Source organism: Typopeltis vanoorti, chromosome 11 (genome assembly GCF_054136105.1).
Source record: "Typopeltis vanoorti isolate ZY-2024b chromosome 11, IOZ_Tvanoo_1.0, whole genome shotgun sequence".
Classification (NCBI taxonomy): domain Eukaryota; kingdom Metazoa; phylum Arthropoda; class Arachnida; order Uropygi; family Thelyphonidae; genus Typopeltis; species Typopeltis vanoorti.
In genome coordinates, this window is record NC_143559.1 from 103,410,192 (window position 1) to 103,424,329 (window position 14,138).

At 35.6% G+C, this 14,138-nt stretch overlaps 1 protein-coding gene across 3 annotated transcripts in view; it reads right to left on the reverse strand.

The window, feature by feature from the left end:
• The window catches only part of LOC150101891 (bicaudal D-related protein homolog), a 240,926-nt gene that overhangs the window by 69,872 nt on the left and 156,916 nt on the right, over positions 1–14,138 (reverse strand). For 2 of the 3 annotated variants that reach the window (XM_090400412.1, XM_090400411.1), the window contains exons 6-7: positions 13,227–13,319; positions 3,063–3,269 (exon numbers count right to left, since the gene is read on the reverse strand). In XM_090400412.1, the coding sequence (XP_090256538.1) occupies positions 3,063–3,269; positions 13,227–13,319 (300 nt within the window). The remainder of the gene's footprint in view (positions 1–3,062; positions 3,270–13,226; positions 13,320–14,138) is intronic. The other variant, XM_090400413.1, reaches the window with a different exon arrangement.

The following is a 14,138-nucleotide window of genomic DNA, read 5'->3' on the forward strand; positions in this document are numbered from 1 at the left end:
GGTATGGGAATTTAAACAAAATGGGAGAGGAAAGGGTAGTGGGTGGGTGGGTGGGCTGAAACAACAAAAATGTGCTTCAGATTATAGAAATATAAGATATGATTATATTGGAGTCTTGGTAGATTGCAGATTAATCTGGAAGAAAATTATCAATAGGAAGTTAGTAATTTTGTAACTTTTTCATGTAGTACTATCATGATATCCTGAACATCATCTCAGAATACATATCAGGAATTTGATGATGACAAATAGTTTAGAAATCATGTGGTATGAGAATTATTTTATCTACAAAAATAAGTTAACTTAAGAAACTGAGTGAGAGACAAAGAAAATTCAATAATATCTTTATTTACAAACAAATAATGTTTGGGAGGGAACTTTAGGTATTGCATGGTGAAATAGTGCGTGAACAAAATGTCAGTTTTGCAAGTACTACACAATTCTGCATTATAAATAAAGACTTATCTAAAAAGAAAAGGATCCACATACAACATCACACATAAAGAATATAAATATCATACAAAGGTTTATTACTTATTCTCTTCAAGATCACAAGATTTAATGAGAACAAACAAACAAAAGCAGTTAACTTCAAACTTTTCTTTCAGTTTACAGTTTCTTTCACTCTCAACAATGGCTATTCAAACATAATTAGTTAACTTATACCTGTTTTTTTTGGAAAACAAGAAAATAATTTTTTGTGTGCAATTTCCTATATTTCTACATATTTCTTATTTCATATCTTCTTTAACATATCAGTTCCTTTATCTAATTGTTTGGAATACAAAGATAATGTTAAAGTTCCTTTTTTCTTTTGGAACTTCTTCCTTATCATTGAGCATGAAAAGTTCACCACTTTCAAGTTTACATCATTTAACTAGAATATGTTTGCTGCATAACATATCAAAAGAAACTGTCCATTGCTTCTAGAGAAACACTTATCTATACCACAACTTAGTTTCTTTTGAAAGAAATTCATCTGTTAATTTGGGGATAATTGTTTGTTTCCCTCATAATGCTCTTTTCCACCTTTTTGGCTTAAGAATTACTTTAAACTATATTTCTCCCCTAAATTTCCGAGTTTCAGAATGTCTTCTGTTCTAATCTACACAACAGCTGTTCTGTTTTTTCTTTCTTGCTATATAAACTTCCTTTTCCGAAGAAGTACAAACTTTGCGCAAATGCATTACTGGCTGGCATGGCAAAGTAAGGGTGGAGCCTACGTCTTCTATTAGTCCACACTAAGGCAACTCATGAATACCAGGAAGTGTATTCCCATAAGCTCTCTGGTCAACTTATTTTAAGAAACTTTACATTCAGTTTTGAAATAATGCTGGATTTAACATCCACTTTAATTATATAATTTTGCTAAACTAAAGCCTTTTGGTTCTTTATTTTAGAAAAATATTTATGATATAAAACACCACAGAATTGACATTACATAACTAAAACTGACAAGTAAACTTGTGATCCTGTTTTAATTGTCAACTAAAAATTCTGACTCGTCATGGACAAGCAGATGAGTGCATTTTTCAGACTCTGTGTATACACAAAGTCTGAAACATATGTTCACAACTGTATACTTAAAGTGAGAGTGTGTTAAATATTGTGGTTTGGGTTTATGATGCTTCTATTTGCACCACTTCAAAATAATGCTGATTGTTTGTAAAGAGAAAAAATATACCGTATTTTTCCGTGTATAAGACGATATTTTTTTTTTTCTAAAATTTTTAGACCAAAAATTGGGGGTCATCTTATATATTGAAGATAACCAGTTGAGAGACCTGCTGTTGCCATGGCGAAACTGCCAGTAGTACCTTGTCTCCACGAACAGGCTTCTGCAAATCACTAGCCTTTGTTAACTCTGTCAATTGATGTCATTAACAGCTGATTCTGAATAAACCAATCAGAACTCTGAAAGTATTCATACGTCTGCAACTCGTTGGTGGGGTAAGTTAATGCATTAATAATATTTTGAGCACTAGTCCATAAAAATGTCCGAAAATAAAAAAATGATTGTCATATTCTTCAAAATTCAAGTTAAAAGTCATCAATTATCACTAAATATCCTGTCCTCACACCATATGCTTTCAAAATCATTAGTGTTCACAGCCTTCCAAAGTCTCCACTCTTAGAGGACATAGGTCATCACTTATCATAAGCAGTACTCCACCACCATGCTTTTCCTTCCTATCCTGCCGAAAAATGCTGTACCCAACAACTTCTATTCCTGTTATTATATCCTCTTCTGTCAGCCACGTCTCTGTGATCCCAATAATCTTTGGCCAGGAATTGGTGGCACTGATGCTATCAGTGCCACCAATTCCTCTCCCTTATTCCGAATACTCCTGGCATTGGTATAAAGCATAAAAATGCCATTGTTTCTATACCCAGCATTATCCCCTCTAGACTCCACTGGGTTCAGCGTTACTTGATGTCATCCCCCTTCCCACAAGAGGCTACCCCTGCTACCATCCACACTAGGACACACTGACTCGTTCAGAACAGCAATCTCTCCAGATGCCTACGCCCTTCCTCATTCAAATGCAAGCGGTCTCTCGCATACAATTCCTCTCTGCTCTCAAACGCACTCCAAGTATCCACATATTCAAATCCTCTCTTCTAACACATTTTCACTATTTATGCCATTCAATATCACTGCTCTTCTGCTCAGCTCGACATTATCATACCTAGGCAACACACACATCTTTCCTCTCTGGGTCTTCTTTCGTACAGCCTCAAGCAAGAATCTCATATCTCTCACTGCCCTATTTACACCACCACTCATTACACCATTTACTTATATCCAAATTTACATACTACAATTTTTAATCTGTGTGTGTGTTTAAGCATTCATGTGAGTGAACTTATACACTTATGGTAACAGTATATACAGGATAAGGTCCAAGGAGACTGGCCACTTTCAGTTAAGAAAGGGAGGATCCAGGCCAACTTATTCATATAATCTTTCCCTCTCACTCAATCTTTGCCAATCATTTATACAGTAAATCATTTAAATGGATTTAAACTATTTCAGTTTTTAAGATGTTTAAAATACTCACCACATCTACATTATTTAATATCTCTTCCATTAGTTCCTGCAGTTCTTTTACAAGTGAAGAAAGCATTCCTATTTTCAAATGATTAGCTTGAATTTCTCCTGGAGTAGAAGATATTCCACTGTCAACAGAAAAACCATCTTTACGTCTTCGCAAATCTTCACACATTCTCCAGAGTTGATGGTAAATGCTTGCAAGTTCATGATGAAGCTAAAAAACACAAATCATCATCAATCATCATCAGATTATTTTCTTAATTTGAAAATAAAATTTTCAAATTAAGCATAATTTGAAAATAAAAGTTCTTTGAAATTAATTTTGCTGTCTTATCACAGTTTGTTCATTTTCCACTTAAATTTCTAGAATACATATGAAACTTAAATTAATACACCTCGTTTGTAGGGTGATTCTTGAAAATGAGAAATAACATGCATGGGAATCTTTACAGAGACCTTTTTTATTTTATTTTTTTAATTGCAAGAGTAGTTTTAACTGTTGATGTTTATTATTATTAAGAGAAACCTCCAGGGAGTCAGGGACTCACCAAGGGAGGCCACATACTACACGCACCAGCTATCATACTTATTCTTGAACTCATTCACACTGCTTACACACAAAACATCCAATGGCCATCTATTCCAATCACACACCACACTATGAGAGGAAAACCTAGCCCTTACCCCTTCTTAGTGGCATTCATTCCCAGCTTCCAAGGATGCCGTCTTGTCCTTTCCCCAAACTGAATAAAAAGAAAATTTCCATCGACTGAAATCCTGTATGACCCTTTCAGAAGTTTGTAAGTCTCAATCATATCATATCAATGTTTGCTAAGGTCTGCATTCCACAAATTCCCCATCTGTCTTCATAATCAGTATTCCATAAACCTGATATCATTTTTAACACTCTCTCCAATATAGCAGAATCACAATGGAAACCAGACTTGAGCACAATAGTCCAAGAAAGGTCTTATCAAGGACTTGTAAACAGGAAAAATGACATCCTTACATGCCAATGTTTGTTTCAACATTGCAATTATCTTTTGAGTTGTATTTGCAATCTTTGCTACATGGCCCATGAACTTTAACTTCCTATCTATTGTCACTCCAAGATCCCTAGCCTCATCAGTTTCTTCAAGCATAACCCCACCAATATAATACAACATTGAATATCTAATCATGCCTCATGTTGGAGGCTTAATGGATTGTATACAGCAGTGCTTCCCAAACTTATGGATGTCAAGGTCCCCTTTGAAAACATTTAAATATTTCACGGCTCCCATCAGAAAAAAAAAATCGTAATATAGACATATGTTATTATAATATTTATTGTATTTATATTCAATACAATTTATATTCAAGATTTTATGTTTGTAATCTTTTTTTTTTGTGTGTTTCTTATCAATACCTTTGAAATGAAACATGAATAGGCATATATTTACTAATATTCATTAATCCCGAAATACGCAAGAAGCAAAATTTGCGAACCAACACCAATGTGTGATTTTTTTTGCATTAAAGTATAAAAAAGAACAAAAAAGAAATAATAAATAATAAAAATTAAACACATTTCTTTTAAGATTAAAAAAAATCTACTTAGTCTTAAAACATTTTAAATTTGTTTTCATTATTTCATGGCCCCCCTCAACAAAACTTACGGCCCCTAAGGGGCCGTGGGCCACACTTTGGGAAGCGCTGGTATACAGCACTCAGAACAGATTAAAACAGAATTTAGTACGTCCTATATTTCGTCTTAGTCACTGAGACATCATCAGAGATTACAAAAAAACTAATGTAACGTATACACAAATACCACACAATACTAAGCCAATCAAGTAGGTGACTCTAAAGTCCTCTCTAGGTGGAGTGCCCTCTATGGGTGGTTATAAGTGGCCTGGAATGTAAGGTGGGATTTCTGAGAGCTGCTGCTGCTGCAGATTCTAAAAATAGTCTCTCTTGTTTGAATTTACTGTGGTGGAGCATGGTGGTTTTTTTCCCAAGAGATCCTGTGTGTTGTATCCAAGACATGGTCAGCCAGGCCTGACTGACCATAGTCGTGGTTGCAGAAGTATGACTTGTGTTCCTCTAGGTAGATGGTTGCTGATCTGCCTGTCTGTCCAAAGTATGCCAGCTTACAGGAACAGGGTACTTTATAAACTCCAGGCAATGAGAGAGTTGATCTTTTGTAGAACAGATAAGAGTAGCAAGTTTGCGATGCTGTGTGGAGGTTGTATTTATTTAAAATCTTGGCTATTTTTTCCAATGTGCCACAAATTTCTGAACTCTTTCTGAAGAGATAGACAGGGAATGGGAGAGGAAATGATTATTTTTTTAACACTATGATCACTGTAGCCATTGGAGAGGAAGGTGTTGTGTGTGGTCAAGCTTAGTTGTAAGGGTAGTTCCACTGGAACAAAGATTGTGGGCTCTCTTAGTTAGTTTTTATAATGCCATATTGTTGAGCAGGGTGGTTGGGGTGTTAGAGTTTGTGAATATATCTGCCTGTGTGTGTAGGTTTTCTGTATACAGTGAAGGAAAGTGTACCATTAGGAAGGCATGTAACTAAGGTGTCTAGGAAAGGTAAACTATTATTCTTTTCCTTTTCCATCGTAAACTGGATTCTTGGATGTAAGCTGTTGAGGTGACTGAGGAAGGAGCCTAATGTGTCTGGGCATGAGGCCAAATAGAGAACACATCATCTACATATCTTAGCCAGATAGAAGGTTTGAGAGGGGGCTGAGTCTATTGCTTGTTTTTTAAAATTTTCCATAAAAATATTGGGAAGAGGGGGGTGAGAGTGGGGAACCCATGGCAGTTCCCTCTATCTGCTTGTAGATTTTGTTCTTCCAAGAAAAATAACCAGAATTGATGGCAAAGGAGAAGAGATCTAAGATGTCAGAAGGAAAAATGTTTTCTAAGAGTGTTAAGGTATCAATTAAGAGAATATTGGTAAACAGTGCGGAGATGTCAAAGCTTACCAATATGTCTGTGTTATTTAAGGTTAGATTTTCTATTAGGGTTTTAAAATGGTTAGAGTTTTTTATATAGGATATGAAAAGTCCAGTGATGGAGGTCAGAGAGTTAGCTAGCTGTTTTGACTGTTTTGAGCAAGGTGCATTAGTGGCATCTACAATAGGTCTTATTGAGCAATTAGGTTTGTGGATTTTTGGTAAACCGTATATTCGGAGGGGACAAGAACAGAAAAGTTTGAGTTTTTTCGTAATGTCTGGAGGCCAGGAAGATACTTTTTTTAAGTAAGTTTTTTTTAATTTTTTTAACTTGTGTTTTTGTGGGATCATGCTCTAGCGGGATGTAGGAGTAGCGATCTCAGAAGATAATCTCCATTTTTCGATTGTATTCAGTGGCATTAAGGACAACTGTGGCATAATCCATTAAGCCTCCAACATGATGTCCTCACAGCACTTAAGCCTCAACACACAGAATCTAATCACGCCAAAGTGAGTAACTTTACTTTTACTGACATTAAACTGACATCCATTTTCCAATGCCCACAGTTCCAGCCTATTCAAATCATTCTGCAAGTACGAGGGTTGTTTGAAAAGTTTGGTAAATTTCCAAGAGACAGCATCACAATTCCTTCATTCATATCAGTGTCGGCACGTATCATCTTTTCATGACCTCTGGCAAAATTTTAGCCATGTGCGAAGCATAGTTCTCATTTGGCAAACATTTAAAATGGCTGTGTTTGCATTTTTCATAAAAATGGAGAAAAACGAGTTTCGTGCAGTGATAAAACACTTTTATTTGAAGAAGTGCACGGCAGCGCAGATCAAAGCCGAGTTACATGCAGTTCATGGGGACTCTGAACCAGCATTAAAGACTATTTATTTTTGGATAAATGAGTTTAAATGTGGTCATAAATCCATCGAAGAGGAAGCACGCGCCAGATGCCCGACTGAGGCCACTACGAAGGAAATGATTTACAAAATCCATGGTATCGGTATGGAAGACTGTTGAAAGTGTGTGAGATTGTAGGCATTTCAACTGAATGAGTGTATAATATCCTGTATGAAAAATTGTACATGGAAAAACTGTCTGTGCGATTGTTGACTGTTGATCAAAAACGCATGCGAAAAGACATTTCAATGCAGCGTTTGGCAATGTTTAATCGCATTTGCAGGATTTTTTGTGTTGATTCATGACTGTAGACGAAACTTGGATCCACCACTACACACCTGAGTCCAAGCAGCAGTCAAAGCAGTGGACCGCCTGGTGAAAGAGCACCAAAAAAAGCAAAGGCCGTTTTGTCAGCTGGGAAGGTGATGGCCACTGTTTTTTGGGAATCCCAAGGAATTATCATGATAGACTATTTGGAAAAGAGTAAGACAATAACAGGAGCCTATTATATGTCATTGTTATACCTTTTAAAAGAAGAGCTGAGAAAAATGGCCAAGATTGGCACACAAAAAAGTGCTCTTTCATCAAGACAATGCACTGTCCTACATATCAGCCATCATAATGACAAAATTGCACAAATTGAGGTTCGAATTGGTTCCCCATCCACTGTATTCTCTGGACTTGGTCCCGTGTGACTACTTCTTCCTCCTAAAATTAAAAATTTGGCTCAGTAGTAAAAAATGTTCTTCGAACGAGGATGTCATCAAGGCTGTCAATGACTATTTTGCACAATTTGACAAATCCTACTTTTTAGATGACATGAAAAAATTGGAAACTCGCTGGACCAAATGTGTAGAGACCTCGATGGAGACTATGATGAGAATTAAAGGTGATTTTTTCCAAACAAATGTGTTTAACTTATTTTTTTACCAAACTTTTCAAACAACCCTCGTATTGCATATCAGCAGCATTCCTGATTACCCTACCTACCTTTGCATCATCAGCAAATAGCTGTATGTCGCTTGTCAAATCCCTCCCAATATCATTAATGTATAACTTGAATAACAGTGGACCAAGCACTGATCCTTGTGTTACACACCCGGTTACCTTAAATCTTGCAGACTAACATCTCCCACATACCACTTTTTGGTATCTGTCAGCCAGCCATCTTTTTATCCACACTAATATTATATAATCCAAACAACCCATATTCTCCAATTTATGCAACCAATTTTTCTAAAATCTTCACTACCACTCCTGAGATACTAATTGGTCGATAGTTGGATGCATCGGTCTTTGCACCATCCTTGTGTAATGGAATTACCATACATTCTTTCCATTCCTGTGGAATCTTCCCTGTTCTGAGACTCATATTAAACACCCTGGTCAAAGGAATAGCCAGTTCAGCTGAACACTCTTTTAGCACATGTGCTGATATCCCACCAGTCGCTATTGCTGAATTCTTATTCAGTTTGTGCAACAACTCTAATACCTCATCCTCATACACCTGAGTTTCTTCATCCAGTGAAGAGGTAGCAGTAAGCTCAATGTCGCGTACACCAGGTTGATAGCTTTTAACAAAATGAGCATTCATTAGTTGAACAACCTCTTCTACATCTGTAACCCTCATACCATCTGAATTTAGAAGAGTTATTTTTTCATATTCATTCTTTCTTTTACTTGCAGCATGTCAAGAGAATTCTTGTGGGTTGTCTTTAGCATGCAGAGCCAGTTTCTTTTCAATATTCAGACTTTGCTTTCCATACAACAGTTTTGACTATTCTAGCTTGCTGCTTATAATTTTCATAATGCACATCATCTCCTTGTGCACACGGTATTCCTTCCACATCATTCTTTTCTTATGAATTTCTTGTTTAATAAGATTACACATCCATTTGACTCCTACTGTATTTATTCTTCTAACTCCAGGACACACTCTGATCGCATCATTTAAGTATTGTTTAAATGCTTCCCATGCACTGTCGATATTCTTTCCATCCATCAACTGATCCCATTCCACTGAACTCAGTATATTCCTCAGTTGGTCATAATTTCCTGCTTTGTAGTTCACAGCATGTAATCTTTTTTGAATAGGACAGTCATAAACTTAGTCACTTCCCAAGTGAGTACTGCATGATCACTGTCACCAACTGAAGGCAGAATAGTTACCCCTTTACCTGAAACACCATCTGACACTATAATCAAATCGAACACTCTTTGACCTCGAGTTCCTTCTGTCACATGCTGCTTAATAATTCAATAATAATGATAATTCATGACAACTATAAGCTCTGCTTCTCTGATGTAGAGAAAGCTTTGAGATTTCCATATTTAAAAGAATATATGACTACAATGAATAGGATAAATTTAAATAATTTAATTAACTGAACATTAACAAATATTTTCAGTATTAGGGCATCAAAAATAAGAGAACACCATGAATTATAACTATGTGTTATAACAATCTTTTTAATGAAATATTTGTTAATTAATTTTCAATGAAATACTTGATCCTTTTCCTCAGTCATGTATTTCTTTTCGATATGCACTTTTTTTTTCCCCTTTACTTGATTAAAAATCAAAGATGTGGAGATGTATAAAGTAAGGCATGTGTTTGTCAAATGAAGCCTTATTTTATAACTACCTAGAAGTGTTACTATTACGTAACACTTCTAGGTAGTTCAAAGTCTCATCGAGGGAAGGCACTTACTCTATAACTCTCCACCAACTATAACTAACCATAACTACACCAAAGACATCTACTGCCTACCACTACCACTGGTATTTCCACAGACAATCACAAACATCTATGCCCCCGGCAGGATTTGAACCCGCAGCCTTCTGGCTGGAGAGTGGATATGCTAACCACTCGGCCAACCAGGCCAGTAATTTTTTTTTTTTTTTTTTTTTTTTTTTTTTTTTTTTAAATAGGGGAGTGTCTAATCTTTAACAGCTGAGATACTATCACAAATAGTAATGGTCTGCTGTAACAAGAGCTGACAAACAGTTGGAAAAATGTCAATATAAGAAATGCTGACTTATAACAGATTTTAATTCCCCAGTGGGGTGCAAACCTAGCTCGCATCCTCATGGTGCACCCTGGATAAGGCTAAATGAGCTAGAGCAATCATGGCAGCCAGTCTATTTATGGATCTCCTAGCTACTAACTATATGCAGCAATCAGAAGTGAATGGTCTTTACAAGACCCATTTGAAAAACTGACTAGAAATCTCAGACCTCAAGTCTGAATTTGTCATTTTAACATCAAAGGAATTAGAAAATCAAAATGCGAATATCTTTCAAAATTCCTTCTTGACCAAAATATAGACATTGTACTCCACCAGGAAACAAGTCGCCAGTGAAGAATATTTGTACAGAAGCGGGATATTATTATGGATATCAGCTCGGAGGAGCAATCTACCATCACGCGTATGGCATAGCGACATATATCCGTAACAACATTGAGCAAATGAACTTGTTACTGTGTCAAGTGATAATGATGATATTAACCTGGTCGTGACGAAGCTGGGCAAACTAACACTTGTTAATGTCTATAAGCCACCAAACATCCAATGGCCTCAACAAGTCCTCCCTCTTTTGAATCATCCAACAATATACGTGGGAGATTTCAATAGCCATCATGAGTTATGGAAGTACACCCAGAATGATGAATACGATATAGCCCTTGCCGATTGGACTGAGGGCTTCAATATCCACTTGATCTTTGAATGCCAAAGAGCGTGGTACCAAATTCAGCATTATGGAGAAAAGACTATAATCCTGACCTCTGTTTCGTCACCTCTAATAACATAAATGAACCTCTACGTATTCAAAGAAGAGTTCTTAGTGACTTCCCATACAGCCAACACTGGCCGGTCCTCCTTGATGTAGGTATAAAAATACCTCTTGTCCGATCAATTCCCTGCCTGAGATGGAATTTCTGAAGAGCCAATTGAAAAAAATATGCCACTGACCTAGACAAGCGTGTTCGCTTCATATCTCCTGTACCCAATAAATACAACTGATTTGTAGGAGCTGTCATCTCTATAGCTAAATAACATATCCCTAGGGCTATAGAAAGGAGTGTATTTTTGGATGGAACAAATTGAGTGAACAACTTTATGAGAAAATTTTGGAGAGTGGTGATTTGAAAATCGCAAATGATCTCGTTCATAAATTGGATGCAGCAAGACAACAATGCTGGACTGAAACAATTGAGAGACTGGACTTTAGGCACTCCAGTAGGAAAGGCTTGGAGTGTGTGTTACAGAAGCTAGGAAGTGCCACAATGGTGACTACTAAAAAGACAGAAGTTACACCAAACCAAATTGCTAATCACATTATTAAAATCTCGAGATGCCAATGTGACAGAAATCATATCATTGAAGTTAAAAGAGAAGCCAGAGAATTAAAGGGAAAATTACAAGATGAATCAGAATATGTGAGACCTTTCAACGATGAGGAAATCAACAATGCACTAGCTGATACAAATACAGGAAAGGTCCTAAGGTTCGACGAAGTTCACCTGGAATTTTTTATTCATGCTAGCAAAAACAACAAAAAATGGCTTGCCCATTTCTTTTTGGAAATAATGAACACCCGCATGTTTCCGAAAGAATTTAAGAAAGCTAAGATAATAGCTCTTTTGAAACCTGGAAAATCAACTGACGTCAAGAGAAAAGTCATTTGTTGATATTCCTTTTGACCAGCTGGAGGTTGTTGTTGTCCTTGAGAAAACTTCATGACGAAACCTGCTCTATAAAACTGAGACATATGGAATGAAAGACAAATGGAAATAGTGGGTTCAGTGAGTCAGCAATTCAACTGAAAAAGAATGTTGGGCATCGTTACTCATGTTTGTAGTTTAGCAGGAATAGGGGCAGGGATGGGTACTAATTTTGCTGAATAGCACCCATGAATATTTGTAGAAAAGACAAAAGTGTAGAAACCGATCCTCTGTGAGACAACAGCTAGAGTCTGAGGGAGAGAGGGGTCTCTCTTTTCTCTTGACCCTTGCTCACACATTGCATTGATTGATATAAGCTTTGGCCTCTCATATGTATGATAAAAAAACATGTTTAGTAACATTAGCCAAAATGCTCTCTGTTGGAAAGTATGTACAAGAATTTTCTTTTAGATTTCTTAGCTGTGACATCAAAAATGTGAGAGCAGTATCCCAAGGTTGGGCAGATTAGTGTTTTGTAAAGAGTTAGTAGCTGGACAATGAAAAGTAATCCCTTGAGCAAAAAACAATGTCAAATGTTTTGGAAGCTGAGGATGCTATAGAAGTGATGTGTTTGTGCTAGGAAAGGTTAGGAGTAAATTTCAGTCTGAATAGCATCACGTTGAAAGGATGATATTTTATATTTCATATTATATAAAAAATGACAGTTCTCATTTCATTATAACAGCAAACTAGGGAGGCCATTTAGTTAGCCTAGTTTATACAGAGAATAGATGAATGACATAAACTGAAGGAACTCAAAATATTGAAAATCTTCATATAAGGACAAGAATGAATCATAGGTAAGAAGTTTTACTTGAGTTATAAACTGTTCATTCATTTATTTAGATGATGGCTATTAGTAAAACATCAAGTAACTATTAAATATGTTTCCAACAAAAATTAATGCCACATTCCATTGATATCACATCATTAATTATGCCACAGATTTCAGGTGAAATGCCTTTATTCATAAAGCAGACATTTAAAAATTATTTCACTAACAGATGAGTCTTTGACTCCACGAGGTCTTGGGGTAATAATAATAATAATAAAACAGGTGTGGTATTAATAAGCATTATCATTTGGTCATTAGTATGGCAGTGATCAGCAAAGTATTTGGTACAGAAGTAAATGGAATGTATACTTCTACCTGGTTGTGTGAATAGCATCTCCGCATTACAACCTACAGGTAGAATGTGGTTTCAAATTCCTCAGTGGTATGAATGCGAATGTCTTGAGGTAGATAATTTTCATCATCCAGTGTAATATCACTTCACTTACTGAAGCATTGAAATAGCTTGGGGGAAGGGAAGGAAAGCACCATTTTCAGTCTGTACAGTAAGATTACAAATCATTTAACTCTTATCCCACTCATGGTACTAATGTGCAATACGTTTACACCCTTTCATGGGTAGGACTGTCATAAAAAAAAAAACTTGAATCTTTTAAAATAAAATATTAAATAGCTTATATTCAGGAATTAACAGAAAACAATACACTATGTCAAAATGTAACGATTTTGTTACATGAACCATTTATTCAACAACCTAAACCTTCACACATTATTAAAATAAACAAAAGAAATACCTTCCACTGTTCATCTCCTTCAGACAAAGATGGGCCATCTGTGATATCTTGTTCACATCCATCATATTCAAAATCATTTGGAAAATTCTTAATCTGAAAACACCATATGAATAAAGTTCTCATATTCCGATACTGATAAAAATGCTACTATTAATAGGAAGTAGCATTTTTATGTATTTTCTAAACAGAAAATATAAACCTTAATAGTATTTAGTAGTACATTAACTACAAACAATATATACACACATGGTAATGTTGCTGGTTTAAAATCATTATCATTAAAAAAATGTGGGGAGAAGGCTCCACTCAAACACATGAGCATGAAATGTTCATGCATCACCTTCCATATAGTACTGGAAACTAAATAAATAACACAGCTCACAATGGTAATCCACAGATACAAATGAACCATTAATACCTTATTGTATGTATATGGTGCACACACACACATAGGTATCCTTTTATGGTTGACTAAGAAAAAATTTCTACAGTTCTGTTAAATATTAAAATCATTAGAATCTTGAAATTCTCTTGCTTGGGTATGTTCACAACTGAGAAAGCTTATCAAAACTATGTATACATACTTCATCAAGAGAAGAATATCAAGTATTCACTTTAAATTGCAACTCTAGTTTTTAACATTCAAATTTGTGGTGAATCATTATAAGCTAAACTATTTGTTTAGCTGGTTTCTGATACTATAATGCTATAATGTAATCACATCAAATGTCAGTATAGATACTGAATTAAATAGTTATTATATTAATTGCACTTAGTATTTAGCTATGTTTTATTATGTTGCTATTTCAGTGTAAAATCTCTTGCAGTAGATTTTTATAAAAATTTTTTGCGATCGCTTTTACAATGGTAAAATTTCTGATTTCTACATGTTTTAAAACATGTAGAAATCAG